Raw genomic sequence first — 17,507 nt, 5'->3', positions numbered from 1 at the left:
TACATGTCTTTTGGTTCCAGCCACATGCTTGGGGGCTGTTTTTCAGTCCCAATTCCATATTCCCAGAAGAGAGAATCTTAGAGGCTTGCCTAAGTTGTTGAACACACTCATCCATCAGCCATGACCACAGGAGTGTGTTCACCCAGTACAAATACGTCTGCTGAGGATGGGCCCTTCTGTGGGACTAGAGGATAATTTTACAGAGTAGGTATTGAGTAGACATCCCCACAAGGTAGTGAATACATTCGGTTAATAATATTCTTTGGACTTTGTCCTGCTGCTGTGTCAGTATTAGGATGATTATCATTATCCAGCGCCAACCCCCCCCCCACCAACCCTGCCCCCCGCCACCAGTTTGTTTATTTGAGCTTTCCAGTTTGGATTTTGGATATGAAAACATTTCAGAGTTGGAAGGGACCTTAGAGGTCATCTAAAAAATACTATACATGTAGCAGTTTATGGGTTCCATATCATTTTCCTGTGCAGTGCCTCAAGTCTTGAGAACAGCTAGTGCTGGTGGAGCCAGGCCTGGACTGTAAATTTCCTGACTCCAGATCCTTTCCATTTACTTTTTATTGCACCTCCATAGTTGCTGTAAATAAATTGGAATGTGTACCAAGATCTCTTTAATAGGTTTGCTGTCATCATCTGCTCTATTGGAAAACAATAATAGTCCCTGTTACTATTGTGAGATTGTTCATTTGAAGTTATTGATCTTTATAAAATCAGACACTTTGTAAAGACTGGGTTATCAAATGGCATTGACTTGACATACTTTAAGCCAAGAGGTTTATTTTTAATTTTGAACCTTTGAAAGGGCAAATGTGCCTGGCTTTTCTTGGCAGCCTGTTAATAGAATTAATGGAGCCTTGAGAAAAATGGTCTAATGCTTTCCCTGCATTTTCCTGCTGTAAATTTTAATATAAGAAGACTGCTGGTTGCTTTCTTAAAATGTTGCTGTTTTACTGATTGCAAAGCAATTTGTAGACAAAAGGTACTACATAAATACTAAGAAATATACATGTATTAATTTTTAGAAATGTCGTGGCCTATTAAAATATGGGCTCCAAATTCCTAAAAGAAACCTGCTGATTTAGGATTTATTTTTATTTTATTTTTTTTAAATACTCTGACTTCACTCATCAATTACATTTTTTTTTATTAATTAATTAATTTATTTTTGGCTATGTTGGGTCTTTGTTTCTGTGCGAGGGCTTTCTCTAGTTGCGGCAAGTGGGGGCCACTATTCATCGCAGTGCGCCGGCCTCTCACTATCGCGGCCTCTTGTTGCGGAGCACAGGCTCCAGACGCGCAGTCTCAGCAGTTGTGGCTCACGGGCCCAGCCGCTCCGCGGCACGTGGGATCCTCCCAGACCAGGGCACGAACCCGTGTCCCCTGCATTGGCAGGCAGACTCCCAACCACTGCGCCACCAGGGAGGCCCCTAGTATTTATATTTTTATCTTTCAGTCTAAAACATTTACAATAATTGCTATGATTCCCCATAGTTTAAAAAAATTTTATAGCATTTTGTTTGCTGGTACACAGGACTTAACAGTAGTTTAGCTGCTTTTTTATCTTTTTTTAAATTTTAGAGATCTCTCTTAGTGTTTTTATTTATTTATTCATAAATTTATTTATTTTATTTTTGGCTGCGTTGGGGCTTCGTTGCTGCGCATGGGCTTTTCTCTGGTTGCAGCAAGTGGGGGCTTCTCTTGTTGTGGAACACAGGCTCTAGGCACGCAGGCTTCAATAGTTGTGGCGCACGGGCTTAGTTGCTTTGCCCGTGCACATGTGGGATCTTCCCGGACCAGGGCTCGAACCCGTGTCCCCTGCATTGGCAGGTGGATTCTTAATCACTGTGCCACCAGGGAAGCCCAGTGTTTTTATTTTAAGAACAATTTCCCCAAACATATTGCTCCCCAATCTTGTTGAAGGGAGGAAAGGAGCATGTGTAAAAATTCATCTCTTTAAATGATACCTACATTTGTCAATAACTAGACGGGGGAGGTACTGGGAATGATGGGCTGAGAGAATTGGAGGAGAAGAGGGCAATGTTGAGTTGTTCTGCAGCCCTCTCAGCTTTTTCTTCTACCACCCACACTTTGTTGACCTTTACTTACACAAGAAAGTAGCTTTTCAAGATGTGATCACGGGGTCAGCTCCCACAGTGTATGATTTTGGGAATTCATTTCATGAAATTTTGATTTGTCTGAAATTTTCATCGTGTGTTCATCAGGATGGAGAACAAGAACAGATCCCTGAGCTGCCAGATCCAAGCCTGGAAATGGGCATTTTGCCCAGAGAGATCCGGAAACTGGTAGAGCGGAGAAGACAAGTCAAACAGCTAATGAAACGGCAAGATTTAAATCCAGACCTTGTCCTTCAGGTATCTCTTTCCACTCAGCAACCTCTGAGTGACAGTCTCACCTTTGAAAATTATCTAGGAGTGATTTAAACTTGATGCTGTGGGCAAATGCATGTGCTTATTTTAAGTTGGTGGGTAGGAAACCATTCAAAAACACTGTATGCCTCAAAATACAAGGCACGTCCATCTGCAGAACTGTATCTGAGCAACATCCTTCTGACTTCTGGGAACTTTGGAGTGTGTTTACTTGATTCTAGGAGGTCAGGGAATCATGGATCTGGGAGGATGGGTTGAGTATGTTAAGAGTTCTTTTTTCCAGGGTTATTGCGGGTTTCCTCTTCTTATTGGTGAGCTAGAAAGCATCTAATGTAATGCTGAAGCACCTACAAATACTTTTGTTTGTCTTTTGTCCTTATGTGGCCTGCAGTATGATATTCGACAGAAGGCTTTGAAGCTCACGGCAAACAGTATGTATGGCTGCCTGGGATTTTCCTACAGCAGATTTTATGCCAAACCACTGGCTGCTTTGGTGACATACAAAGGAAGGGAGGTAAATGGCGTAACCGTCCTATATCTAAAAATGAGAGTATTTTAAACTAAACATGTTATGGGGTAGGAGAGCCAAAAAGTTTATTGCTTAGTTATATAGCTTCAAGTATCCCTTTCTTAGGACAAGTTTGAGACAGATATGCTTTTTAAGTAAGGATTCATTCATTCGTACATTTTGTGTGCGTGTGTGTATTTATTTATTGAGCATCCACTGTGTGCCATGGATTATTCTAGGTACTGTGGGTAGAGTGGTGAGCAAGACGTAAAAAGTCCCTGCATCGTGAGCCTCACATTCTGCCTAGGGCAGGGGGTGTAGAGGGGCTTGGGGTGGGGAGAGCGTCATTCAGGAAAACAGAGTCTAAATAAGTGCATAAACAAATACAAAACATAAGAGAATATGATAGAAGTAATGCTGTGCAGATAAGTAAACAGGGTGGAGGGCTAAACAATGTTAAGATGGCTGGCTAGTTTAGCTTGGTCAGGGAAGGCTTCTTTAGGAGCTAACATGAATGAGAACTAAGCGACATAAGGGAGCTAGTTTTTTTTTTTTGCAGATATATTAGGTTGGAGTGTGAGGGAAAAGAAGAAATCAAGGAGGATGCCTCCATTTTTGTCTTCTAGCTGGTTAGCTAGTAGAACCATTTATTAAGAAGGAGAAATCTGAGGGAGAAAGATTAAGTTTTATCTTGGATATGTTACCTTTGAGGCTTGTAATAGATCTGTAGGCATGTTAAGTAGGCAGCTGGATGTATCAGTTCAAGTCCCCAGTGTCAGGAATATATCGGGACTGGAGTTATAGATTGAGGGTAATTGGTTTTAGAAACATGGGCCAGATACCAAACGGATTTGAGGTACTGTCCCTTTGTAAACACTAAAAGCTTCATTTGCTTTAGCACCACGTGCATGGCTTTTCCTTAGTTTGTAAAAGAACAGTTATGTTAAATATTATATTCCATTTAACTCCAGTAAAATACTGATTTCTGTCAGTGGATTTAAGACTACTCGGTCTTACGGAGGTAGTGGTTATGGGCAGAACGCTCATGCTGGGAGCGTGGACTCAGAGTACTCTTAGAGTAGAGTTCGGCACACTACAGCCCATGGGCCCAATCCAGCCCGCCACCTATTTTTATAAGGAAACTTTTATTGGCACACAGTCATACTCATTCGTTGAAGTATCATCTATAGTTGCTTTTGCAAGTACAGCGGCAAAGTTGAGTAGTCAAGGTGGAGACTTGCATGACCTGCAAAGCCTAAAATATTTACTATCTGGCCCTTTTCAGAAAAAAAAAAAAATGCTAACCCCTGCTTAGAGTCTAGATCAGGACTGTCTAATAGCACTCTGAGGTGACGAAAACGTTCTCCATCTGCAATACCCAGTGCAATAGCCGCAAGCCCCAAGTGGCTAGTGAGCACCTGATGGCTGGCTGACGAAGTGGATTTTGAGTTTTATTTAATGATAATTAAAATAAATTTAACCTCACATATCCACATGTGGCTAGTGGCTGCTGTATTGGACAGTGCAGATCTAGCTGGCATGAAACGAACAGGATATTGAGAAGTGCTCTTCTGTTGGGAGCCCGCTTTCACTCCGCTGAGGGCACAGTGAGGAAGGACACTTGTATTGGACACCAGCATTATGCGAGAAGCTTTCAGATGCATTATTTCCTTAAGACCCCATAAGAATCAATCGATATAGGCAAGAGTGTTCCAATTTTGCAGATGACGAAGCTAATAAACTGAAAGAGGTGAAGTGTAACAAGTGACTTTTTTGGATGGGAATCCAGCTCTTCCTGACTGTAAGGCTTTTGCTACATGGGGGTTGTCTGCTCCATCTCAGGATGGCTCTCCTGTTGCTTTATATTCTGCCCTTATTCCTAGAAGAACGTTGTTTTTGATACTCATCTCAAGACATAGGCCTTTTTTTTTTTTTTTTTTTTTTTTGCAGTACGCGTGCCCCTCACCGCTGTGGCCTCTCCTGTCGCGGAGCACAGGCTCCGGACGCGCAGGCCCAGCGGCCATGGCCCACGGGTCCAGCCGCTCCGCGGCACGTGGGGTCCTCCCGGACCGGGGCACGAACCTGCGTCGCCTGCATCGGCAGGCGGACCCCCAACCACTGCGCCACCAGGGAAGCCCGACATAGGCCTTTTTTACTTGAGAAGATACAGGTGTTTTAGGGGCTCATTGAAGTGAGGAAAGGATGTTTTCAGTTTCTTTGGCCAAGTTTACTTTAAAATTATCTAAATTTTATTTCTCTGTATGTATCCAGTGGCTTCTGATAGAATACCATCTTATTTTTGTATTAGGAAGTACACTCACTATGCCCCAACTGGGTGATAATACATGGGCTGACTATTGAGATTGGATCAAGATTACTCTTAAGTTTCTCATGAGAGGCAGTAGTTGACAATTTACTCCCTTGGAGAGTGCCTCTTGCTGTTGGGAAATCCCTGTTGTTACATTTTCTGCATTGGCTCAGAAATCCACAAGCTTAAAAGGGCACTGTTGATAATGATAAGCCCCAAATTTGTCCAATAATCTCCCCCAACTCCCCTAATCCATTGTACTTTAACGGCAATATTTTTGGTTAGCTCGATTTTTAATGGGGAATTTAAACTCAATTTTTATTTTTCTCTTATTTAAAATATAACAACAAATCTTTCTAAACTATTTTTAAAAAACCCTACTCTTCCCACTAAAAAACAAAGAACTTCAGACAAATCTAGAAATAATCATATGTGATTTAAGTTCTTGGCTTCTGCTTCCCTTTGTCTCTTTCCCCTTTGCTCCTTCCCACAAATAAAAAATACAACGGTGGGAAATGGGCCTTTAAAGTAATGTGAGGTTAATGAGAAATAATAATTACACAGTTGCTTCCTGGAAATCTTATTCTAGAAGAGGATTCAAAGCCACGTACAGAAATTATTTCCTATAATAAAAATGATTGTAACGTATTGATGATAATTATTAGCACTGGCGGATGGAAGTATTTTATGTGATAATCTTTGGGTTTACTGTTTTTTCCCGTACGTACTATTAGGTCTTTGTGAGTTCAAGCATCTCTTGATTATTAGAGGTAGGAGAAGCGAAGTGTAAAATGAGAGTCAGTTTGCCGAGCTTTTGGAATATCTTTGTAACTTACCGAACTTATCTTTTTTGTACTAAGAGTAGACCGAGTAATATAGTAACCTGAAAATCCTAGAAGTTGATTGCTTTTAAAGTCCTTGTGGGATAAATTAGATTAAGGTTCAATTGGAAATTAATGAGAAGGAAACCTGGTAGCATGTTGTCTGAAAAAGATTATAAAATTTTGCACTTGAATATAGATTAATACACAGTCTGGGGAGGCCTTAACCCCCCCCCCCCCCGCCCTTTTTATTTTTAAGTCTGTTTTGTGTGTGCTCAGTTTGTTGGAATCGTGCAGGTTTGGCTCTGGTGACCTAATAATTTCTGTAATCAAATGTATTATGGCTGCTAGAGTACTCAGAGTAATTACTAATTGTACTTTTAAAAACAGGTTTATAATAAAAATGCTAATAGTTGTGTCAAATGGACATCAATATTGTCTTTTCCCAGGTGTGATCTTTCACACTTAAACTCTTCTATGATTTTTAATTGCTCGGTGGTAGAGGAATTAGTTAATGGTTAAAGAATTGTATGAGGGACCTCATGGTGTGCAAGTTATTTAAAAATAATGAACTCAATGTTTCCAGAGAAGTAATATGGAAACCTAGTTGACAGATAACTCGAAAGTGAGTCTATATAAATACCATCTGTATTTGTGTTTATTCTCAATGTATGTGTAGGGAGACATAAAAAAGATACTGAGCAAGTTGGTAGCAGTAAGTGGACATATATTTTAAATCACAGAGAAAACAGACTAGGTAGTCAAGTGACTGGTGTGGTAATTGAACTGATTTTTCACTAGATGGCGATAGACACCCTGAGATCATTAATCAATTAAGGGTTTTATTCTGTGAACAATAGTGAAAGCCATTTAGTGACACAGATCTGTCCAAATTTTTGACTTTTATTAATTTTGAAATTATTAAAGAAAGGACCAAAGGATTGTAATAGTCTAGTGTATTTAGTGTTTAAATAGTGACAGTCTTTGAATAAAAAGTTTTATTGATAAGAACAATCATTTTATGTATCATAGCAAGCTAATTCTTCTATCAGAGAGCTCAATTCACACTTCTGGCCGTGGGGCTACAATCCATGACTCCCTTGGTCACAGTATCAGGCTAATCTAAAGAGAACTGAAATGATTTTGATGTGTAATTTTGCCTCTTTGAATTTGTTGGGGTTTTTTTGAGGGATTTAAAACTTACGCTATACTTATAAGCATACTCATTGCATAATCCGTAGTGTAATGGTAATATTTGTCTTTATGGAATAATTACTGCTTACTGACACTGGTATTGTCTTATTTCTGCACTCTGTTATTTCTGTGCCCTTGAGAAAATGATTTTTGGTCTGGATTTCTGATTGCATTTTAAAGTGAATGCATGCTCTAATGTTTGGGTGTAGAGCCCATGCTTTTTCATTTTCTCACCCAGTAGGCTAAAGTGAGTCTTTGCCAGCCTGCTTGCCAATCAGTTGTAGACTGCCTAGCTTTCAATTGTGTTTGGAGCTGAAATTTGTGCATTTAGAAAATGTGTCCAAATCATTGCATGAAAACATTGCAGTCAAGCCCAGGGCAAGCCTTCCTGGGAGTCTCTTGGCCATGTGCTAGCACCTGTCAGGAGCCCTTCAGAATGGCCCTGGGATGGAGGGCTGTAGCCTTTGTTGATGTCAGTGGCAAAAGAGAATGAGTGAATATATAGAATCTTATAATTGAGTGCTAAAGGAGACTTTCAACTTTATCTAGAAATAAGCAAAAATTTCACTTTTCCAATCTTTTTTCTTAAAAAAGCCTAGTTTTAAAAAATTAAATGCAATAAAATATTGTGGAGACAGCTAAAGACCCTTTCCTCCCCACCGTCACTCATTTTTTTCTTTTCTTCTTCCAAGGTAACTGCTCCCTCCGGGTTGGTTTTGTCCTTCTTGCCCAGGGATTTTTGCTTTTACAACAAATACGTGTACCTATACACGTGGTGCCTTACAAGTTTTTACCATTTATGTGTCATGCTATCATATTTTTTGCAGTTTGCCAAAAGAAAAGTATGGGAAAATCCCTACTCTGTATACCAATTTTTAAGTATGTCCATGTTGATACATTTTTAGACTTGATTTATTCATGTTACCTATTGTGTAATATTTCAGTGAATAAATACAGCACAGGATCTTTTTTATTCTCCCATTGGCCATCTTTTTAGCTTTCCTCATTTTCACTTCTTTTACTTTTTTGCTGTTGCGAATGGTGCTATAGTAGACAGTGCCACATGTGTGAGAGTTTCTCTAGCGTATTACTAAGAGTGGAGTTTGCACATCTGCAAGCAGTATGGCATGTTATTGGTAGGAGCAGTCATTTAATTTATCATAGCGAGTTAATTCTTTCAAATAGCTAAATTCATATTTATGGCCATGGGACTACAATACATGACTCCCTCCGTCACAGAATCAGAGGTTAATTTAAAAACAGTTGGGAATAATTTTGATATACAATTTTACCTTTTTGAATTTGTTGTTTATTTTTCTACTGAGGGATTTTTAGACTTCTTAGATACTTGTAAACATGCTTGTTGCATCATCCTTAGTGTTCCACACCTTTGCCAGCATTTGTTATTATCAGAATTAAAAATTTTTGCCAATCTCGTGAGTGTGAAGTGGTATCTCATTGTGATTTTAATTTGCATTTCCCCAAGTATTAGTTAAGGTGAGCATCCTTTCATGTGTTTTAACTCTTCAGTTTTCTTCTTTTCAGTGTGATTTGCCTGTGCGCATATAGGTCCTATTTCGCTGGGTTGTATGTCTTTTGGTATTTCTTCTTAGTTATTCAAAGGCTGGTTCTTTTTCGGTCATTTTTGTTGCAGATATCTTTTAGTCTGTGACTTATCTTTTTAACTTTATATGTGGTCTTTTCTTGTGCAGAAGTTTTTAAATTTATTGTCAAATATTTGGTTTTTTCCCCCTTGTACACTGTGTTGTTTTTTTTCTTAAGAAACCTTTCCCTCCTTCAGTGACATAGACATTCTCTCTTATTTCCTTCTAAAAGTTGCAAGCTTTGGTTCTTATTCAGGTCTTAAACCCTTCTGGGAATTATTTTTAGGGATCGTATAAGTTAGGGATCTAACTCTATTTGTCTTTTTGCTTCCTGTGGAGTTGTTGAACCTATTCTTCTATTCCAGGGGTCGAGAACCTAGAACTCCAGGGCTAACTCCTGTCCACTGCTTGTTTTGTGTAAATAAAATTTTGTTGGGACACAGCCACACCCACTTGTTTATGGCTGCACTTGTGTTCTGTTACAATGGCAGAATTGATTAGTGCCCAGAGAGCCTGAATGACCTGCAAAGCCTAAAATATGTACTTTCTGGCCCTTTACAGAAAAAGATTGGTGGACCTCTGGTCTAAAAGAGAGTCACGTATAATAGAAAAGTCACTCTCATTTCTAACAGCATCAGTCACAGTGGGTGAAAGTAGAGGAAAGTACACTCAAGGTAGTAAGAAGGAAGGAAAGCAATCTTTCGGACATCTAAAAAAACATAGATTTTCAAGTTTTATCTGTTTATATTGTCATATGAGAACTTCTCATAGAAGCAGAGCGAATGTCTGTGACTCCTCAAGTTCTTTGTGACATTTTATGTGTCTGTGCATGTGTGTGCTTTTTTGGGGAAAAGGGTGCATAGCATTTAAGAGATTCTCGAAGGGCACCATGATGCAAAAATGCTAAAGAATTGGTGGTTCTTATATTTCTTCATTTCTGCCCTCGTAGGTTGAGGGGACACTTTAGTCTTAAAAACGTATGATTTTGTTACCTAAAACATGGCAGTATAAAGAATTTTCTTGCCAGACCAGACTCATGGAAACTGTGTGGGTGGTAGGAGGGGAAGAGTTCTGTCTCCAGGATTTAATAGCCACCATTAAGACTACTTTTAACTTCAGCTGACCTACTAACATTTTGATTTTTTTTTATATAAGAAGATAATTTCTCTTAAGGCTGAAAGTGAAGGTTTAATATATTTTGGTAGAATATATTTTACGTTAAAAAAAGCAATATCCTTTTTCAGTGGTTACAGATTACTTACCACTTTGAAGCTGTTTACATTATAATATTCTAAGCCAGAGAAACTTTAAATTCAGTTTTTATTGTTGTATTTCAGGGATGTTTGGGTTCTAAATTCTTGGCAGTTCTTCATACTATTCAACTTTATTAATTCACATCTACTAATTCAGAATTGGTGGTAATTCAGATGTAATGAGTTGAAATTCTTCATAGTACAAATTAATAGCAAATTTAGAGCCGAGGTTCTTTTTATATACCTTTAACTTCTATAGAAACACCTGTTTTCTGTTGAGTAAGTGGCATCTTAACTGCAGATTATTTATATGGGTGAACTTTTACTAATTAACATCTATATTTGCTTGTCCCTTTGTCTGTATCCTTTCTGAAATTGGTGAAAGTAATGTTGGTAAATATAAAGCTAAGAAGAGGAAACACCTTGGAGATACCCTATGGAAGGCCAGTTCAAATTATGATAAATTAGACCTTCAATAATTTGAGAGAAATGCAATGACAAAACAATTTCAAGTATATAGAACACAGTATTGCACTCTATAAATAAGTGGGTTACATTTAGGCCTGGTTTGAATTTATGTACTACTTGAACACACATAATATTTCTTTCAAAATGGCTAAAACTTTAGACTTTCAAAAAGAAATTCAGAAGAATGTTATCCCTCTCAATGTTTGGAACCTATCCCCTCCAAGATGCCTGGACATCTGCCTTCATGTGCTCTTTGGGTTTTGAACGTTGCAATGTATAGGTTTAGGAGCAAACAGGCGGTTGATGTTAGAGGTAGCTGGGAAGAGGGAGACAGGGTCAGGTCCTGCCTGTGAACCGGGCTGGGTCTGTGAGCAAGTCTTTTGTCAGAAAGAAGTGCCTCGCACCCGTCCTCACATGTACCTCCTGGGTGTCAGCGGCGGTGACAGGTGGTCCTGGGGCTGTGGGGGCTGGCCTCCCTTGTCTTCAGAATGCCATGGTTTATTTCATTAAAGAAGGTGGAATTTCCTTACTCTCAGTCTAAATTAGGGTCTTTTAAAAACCCACATGTTGGTAGTTTTACACCTAGATTTCATAATGGGTCTGTAAAAACTAGTATGAATACTTAAAATTTTTCTCTTAATTGACCAAAAAAGGAAAGAAAAGAAAAGCCTGCAGCCTCAAATTGTTTCTATATTCTCCAGTCTCTACTTGCGTTTGGTTTGTCGGGGATCACTATGTCTGTATTTTGATGTCCCCCACCCCCACCCCAGCACCTAGCCCCGTGCCCCACAGAGTGTGTGCTAGTTTGCTGTGACTCTGGGATCATGCTGGTCTAGTAGTTTCTGCAGTTATAGATGGGTGGGTGTGGAGGAGATGCATTTTGTGATATAGGATCTTGATATTTAAGCCTTATTTGAGTTTATAAGAATGGCCTGGATACTCAGAATAAGAAAAAGGCTACTTTATACGTTTTTACTGGGCCACTCTCATTTGAGAAGGCAGGGATGTTATTTTTGCCCCGACATTTTGCCCATTTAATTACTGAACCCCCTGGGAGTGTGACTGAGGATGAGGAGATAAATACTATAGGACTAACTTTGTGTCGGCGCCGCTGATCTCTGCTCAGATTGAGTTTCATTACTCTGACTCGAATCACAGAAACTGAGGCCTGGAAACCTCTTCCTTTCTTCCCCACCCCTCGCCACAGTGAGTGATTTTCTGTTAACCCAAACTCATTCCTCTTTCTACATATGTGAACATTTTCTATAAACCTGTTTTGGTGTATGTTTCTTTTTCATGAGCCGCGTGTTATTTGCCAGGTGTTCTACAGCTCATTGCTTTGGCAGTGAACCAAGATGACAGAGCAGTAATGATTTCGAAAGTGCCATTCCCTCCTTGTTAAGACACAAAAAGAAAAGTGTGAAGTTATTAACCACTATTCACCAGTGGCACAGAAACTGGCGTAAGGTTTAATTGTCTGGATCCACAGTCAGTCTGCCTAGGTAATTTCCTGGACAATGCTACTCTTAAGGAAAGGGGAAAATATCCTGTAACTTTATTTCTTTTCCTCCCATGTCCACCCCCCTTCACAGATTGTGGATACAGATGGTTTGTAGAGAAAGGATCACTGCAAGCCAAAAATATTGATCTTTTCTCCAGATTTTCCTTTCCTCATCCACCCAGGTAGTAGATTTATGGGTGATGTGGTTGCACTCGGCAACCTTGCAGATTTCCCCATCCCCCAAATGGATCAGCCGCCCCAGCGTTTGAATCTGATGATGTACAAGATGTCACCGCACCATCTCCTGGCTTCAGCCATGCCAGGGACACTCTGTGTTAATTGGAAGAACCTGCTTTCGGCAGCCCGCGCCGTCTGGTGGCTTGTGTGTGCTCTTCCCAGCAGTACAGTCAGGCCCTTCAGAGACAAATCCATCTCAAATTTAAAAACAGAACAAGCTGATTGGGTTTATTATGGCTCAGGACTGGTTAACTGAGAGCAGACTAATAGAATTAGTGCCTTCTGTTTGCGTTTCATCATTTTGGTAGGCAGCATGAGCCTGTGTCAATTTGCCATATCATAAATACGGTGTGAAATTACAGTGAGCCGAGTTTGGTAAGTTGTGGGAGTTTTGGAAGGCGGGGAGAAGGATGGCTTTATGTATGTGTGTATGTGCTAAGAAGCTGTTTGATTTTAAGCCAGAGATTCCTGAGCCCTGTAGTCATTGCTTTAGAGATTTTGTACATACTTTGAAATTTAGTGCCAGTGTCAGGTTGTACAGCTGTCCTTGTCTCCTTTTTATTATTAATTTTGGTGGGTGAATGGGCTGGTGTCACTTGTACACTTGAATGTATTAGAGTCTCAGAATTTAAATTTTTTCTTTGAGGGTTCCCTCCCTCGTGTAAAAAGCGAAATGACATAGAATGTAACTGAAGCCAATCTCTACTTGCATTTTTAAAAGAACAACAGAGCATGAGGGATTTCCAGAAATGACTTGTGTGCGGTGTTTGGGATTACTAATTGTTCTTTTCAGGTTTGGGTTTTGTTTTCTATTACCTATTTTTATTGCCTTTGTTGTTCTACGTTTAAGAAAAGATTTGTTCTTTTGAGGCTAGTGATGAGAGTGTTTGCCTTAGGGCTAAGAGTTGAGTGGGGATGGGAGTGGAGCAAAGATATTAGGTTTCTGTCATAATTTGGAGTGTCAGACATTTGGCTATATTTGTTTCAGGGGCTTTTCACCCCTGCTGACTTAGCCACAGACTATATTTTCAGCCCAGTGCAGGAGGGTGGTGTGCCTTCCGCAGGCAGGGAGGAGGAGGGTTGAGGAGGGAGCACTTGGGGAAAAGCATAAGCTCATGGGCTATTAATAATGTGCATTGTTCATAAGGCCACGTGTAATACTTCCGTGCACTGGCCAACAGGGTAGGGTGTATGTTCTATTCAAGTTGGACTGCATGGACTGATGCGATGGACAGCTGATCATTGAATCACACGAAAGATCCAGATATTTCTTCTTTAATCATGTCCTGACAGGGCAGAAAAAAATAACGTGTTTTCAGAAGCTTGGCTTAGAGCAGGTGAATATATTTAATTCAATTACTGATTCTTGCCTCATAGCCAGAAATTCTTCCAGTAATATTTGCTGAGTCTGTCCCATGGAGGGAAATGGAGACAGATGACATTGCTTGTGACCTGTAGGCTTGAGATGAAAGCCTAGGTAATGATTCCAGTAAAACTAGAGCTAGAGCTCAGGAGGCCAAACTCATGATTCCTTAGTAGTAAGCAAGACAAAGGATCTGCGGTAGGTGCAAACACCACGCGGAAAAGCCTGAGTATGTGCTGGAGGAAGCCTGGACTGGAAACACGGGCGCCATGCTCACTGCGTGTTTGCTTTGTTTGGCTTTGAGCAAGTCGGTCCCTGTGAGCCTCTGTGTTTTCATGTGCCAGAGCGTGCTAGTTGACGATGGCTACTGCCCTGTCCCCCAGTTACAAAGCACCTTAACCTAGGAAAGCCTGGGCACCATGGTTTCTTGTCACAATGCAGAGGAAGGCGCCAAACCCCTACCAGGTGTTGGGCCTGGTGCTGATGTGTTGGGGATACATTTAAATGTTCAACGATCTTGTCCTCATGGGGTTTTCATTCTGGTTGGAGAGAGCCATTAAGCAAATTGTCCAATGAATAATCATGCCGACCCAGGAGAAAATAAGAGCTAAGAAAACGAATGGGAGTTTCTGAGTGCTGCTAACAAAGGCCCTCTGAAGAATCAAAGCTCCCAGACTGAAGAATCAGAGGTTTCCTGAGCATGTGACACTTGAGCTGAGATCAGAAAAGTGTGTGCTGGATGCTGGAGTTAACAAGCTAAAGGGTTACAGGGATCAGCATTCCAGGGTGACGGATGCCTTGTGCAGAGGTCCTGTGGTGGGTGGAAGCGTTGTGTGGTCAAGGAACTGAGGGAAGGCTGCTGTAGCCTGGACGTAGAGAGGAAGCGGGGAGTGATGGGAGGCGAGTCTGGAGAGGACAGGGTCACACCATGTGGGCCTTGCCGGCCATGTTGAGCAGGGGTGGACATTAGCAGGTCCTCCATGCGGTGGAGGGATTGGCTCCCGTTTGCATTTTGAGACCATCGCTCTGGCTGAGTGGATTGGAAGGGTCAGTGTGGATGAGGGAAACTAGTTAGTAGGCTCTTATTCAGGTATTCCAGGCAAGCAATGGTGGTAGCGTGGCTGGCGTGATGGCAGCTGGGAGAGGGAGAAGGTGCAGATATGAGAGAGATGTGAGAGAAGAAAAACCAGTAGAACCTGGTGGCAGCTTGGATATTGGGCTTAGGATGGGGAAAGTATCCAGGACAACTTCAGGATAACTCCTGGCCTTCTGAGTTGTGCAGGCTGATGGATGGCAAGCCTTTCACTGAGGTGAGGAGTGTTGGAAGATGCCTGGGTTTGGGGCCAGGGGAGGGAAGGATGAGCAGTCTGATGTCGGACATGTTAATTTTGAGGTGGCACGATACGATATAAATTTGGGCGTCATTGGCGAATTGACGTAAATTAAAACATGGACATGGATGGGATTACTTTGGGAGAGGAGAGAGTAGAAAGAGAAGTGGGTGTAGGAAGGACGCTGTCTTACGGATCCCCAGTGTGGAATGGCTTGGAGGAGGCCGCCACAGAAGGAGAAAAGCAGGAACACAAGGTGTCGTGGGAGCCAGGGAAGAGTGTCTCAGGGAGGTGGTGGGTGACTGTCAGCAAGAGACACAGGTGATAGCTTTGAAAATTTGGGGGACACTGAGGTGATCATTGACTTCAGCTGGTGCTGTATGCGTGCAGCGGTGGCGGCGACCAGAATTGCTGTGGTTAGATATTTTAATTCTCCCCAGTTCATAGATGAGGGATGTGAGACCCAGAGAAGTAGCTTGTGAAATGCCTCAACTAAGTGGCAGCCCTGGAATCCAGGCCTACGCCTGGGGGTCCCACGCTCCCCGCTCTCCCCACCCTGCCTGCCGCCTTCAGCCCCCCCTGCCCCCCAGCTTCCCAGGTACGCGCAGCCTGGCTGGTTATATAACCTCTCTGAGCCTCAGCTTCGTCATTTTTAGTCATGGTAATTCCCCAGCGACGTTGTTGGGAGAATGAACTGAGATGGTGTGTGTTAATGCTTCGATTCAGCGTTTGATACATAATAAGCGCTCAGTAAACGTGACCTGAAAATCTAACACCTTAGCAGCGGTGGCTGCCCTCCAGACCCATTCTTACCGTCTGCATTTTTCTCTCACTTGAATGCCTAAACGTCTACTCTTATAAGACCAATTTGTCGGCTGTTTGCCAAATTATTTTCTATTTTGTGTTTTTACTTGTTGTTTCTTCTGCTTTTTGTGCCTTTGTCCACCCACATCACTAGTTTCTGCTCTTTCAGTCTTTCTGAAAACTCACTTCCCCTGAGTGATCTAACCTGACCTTCCTCACTCTTTAACTTAATGACCTCAGCTGATCCTTACATTTACTCTTAAGAGTTTGATGTTCACGAGTTTAAGTTTTTTCGTTTATTTTTACTAAGTAGATTCTGGAGCCTGGAGTGTTTTATCATGTCCTTCAGTAACATCTAGTAGTGGACCCTAAGTGGCGAACACCAGCCATTTTTATAATATTTAAGAAATAGTTGTCTTTCCTATCACTTCTTAGCCCAGTCCTAAGATGCAGTTAGTTTTAAGTCCTGCCAACCTTACCTTCAGTATACCCAGATTCATCCGTTTCTCCCCATTGGCACTTCCGCCCTGTCTCCTAGTTCAGACCGCACCGTCTCTGGCCAGGATCACCGCAGCAGCCTCCCGTTGGTGTTTCCCTTCCACTCTTGCCTTTGATCAGTTCTCCACACAGCAGGTGATCTGTATTTTTTACGTGTGATTGCATCACGTCCTTTCCAGTGGCTTCCATCTCAGTTCACCATGGCCTCTCAGGTCCTCCATGGGTCGCTTCACCTCTCCGGTCACCTTCCCTGCTAATGACCCTCTGCACTCCCCACCCCAGCTTTGCTGCAGCCACCCGGGGCTACGTTTTCTTTGAGTTGCGCACACATGTTCACTTCTGTCCCTCTGCAGAGCCCTCATGCTCTGGGCGCCACTGCCTGGAATGCTTCTCCCCAGCTTGGTGCAAGTTTGTGTTTTCCTCTCTCCTCTGGTCTTGGCTTATACGGCACCTTCTTGGTCTTCTGCCTACATTGGTCCGTTCACCCCACTTCCTTCTCTCATTTTTAAATTAAAAAAAAATGTTTTTCTTTTTTCCCATTAATTTTTATAGAGTAAAGTAACATATTCGTGTAGCCATCTCCCAGAACTAATACATGTTAAGATTTTCTTATAATTGGTTCAGCTTTTCTTTAAATGAAAGCCTTACAGATAGTCAGCATCCTCTGCGTGCCTCCCCTTCCCTCGTCTCCTCTTTACCTCTCCACAGGCAGCTGCTTTTGTGAAGCTGATATGTAGCTTTCCATTTGGTATGCTTTTCTTACCTTTGAAATGTACCCACTTAACTTATGTAAATGACGTGTCATATTTGAGTTTGCAACTTGCTTTTTTCTCTCAACGTTTATATTTTTGAAGTATATCCATGTTGATACATATAGATCTAATCATTCATTTGAACTGCTCTGTAGTGTTCCATCATATGAATATTCTGCAATTTATTTTTCCATTTCCCTAGTGATGGTCATTTAGGTTGTTGTCGGTATTTCACTATTACGGAAAGTAGACATTCGTGTATTTGTCTCTTTGTACATGTGTGCGAGTTTCTCTGTCGTGTTCTTTTCTTGCTCAGCACCCTATTTTGCTACTCATCATTTTGTACTAACTGGACAAACATCTGTTTGCATGCTCACATTCATCTTCCTTATTAGACTATGAGCCCCATTTAAGGTAGGGGGTTTGTTTTACTCACCTCTATACACACAGCACCTCCTATGGA

General features: G+C 41.4%; 1 protein-coding gene across 1 annotated transcript in view; it reads left to right on the top strand.

Annotated features, from left to right (window-relative positions):
* The window catches only part of POLA1 (DNA polymerase alpha 1, catalytic subunit), a 304,850-nt gene that overhangs the window by 64,340 nt on the left and 223,003 nt on the right, over positions 1-17,507 (top strand). Inside the window, exons 25-26 of the mRNA XM_060001706.1 lie at positions 2,238-2,387; positions 2,794-2,916. Coding sequence (XP_059857689.1) covers positions 2,238-2,387; positions 2,794-2,916 — 273 coding nt within the window. The remainder of the gene's footprint in view (positions 1-2,237; positions 2,388-2,793; positions 2,917-17,507) is intronic.

Source organism: Delphinus delphis, chromosome X (assembly GCF_949987515.2).
Source record: "Delphinus delphis chromosome X, mDelDel1.2, whole genome shotgun sequence".
Taxonomy (NCBI): domain Eukaryota; kingdom Metazoa; phylum Chordata; class Mammalia; order Artiodactyla; family Delphinidae; genus Delphinus; species Delphinus delphis.
Note: the sequence above shows the minus strand (reverse complement) of the source record. Positions and strands in the feature narration are given on the sequence as shown.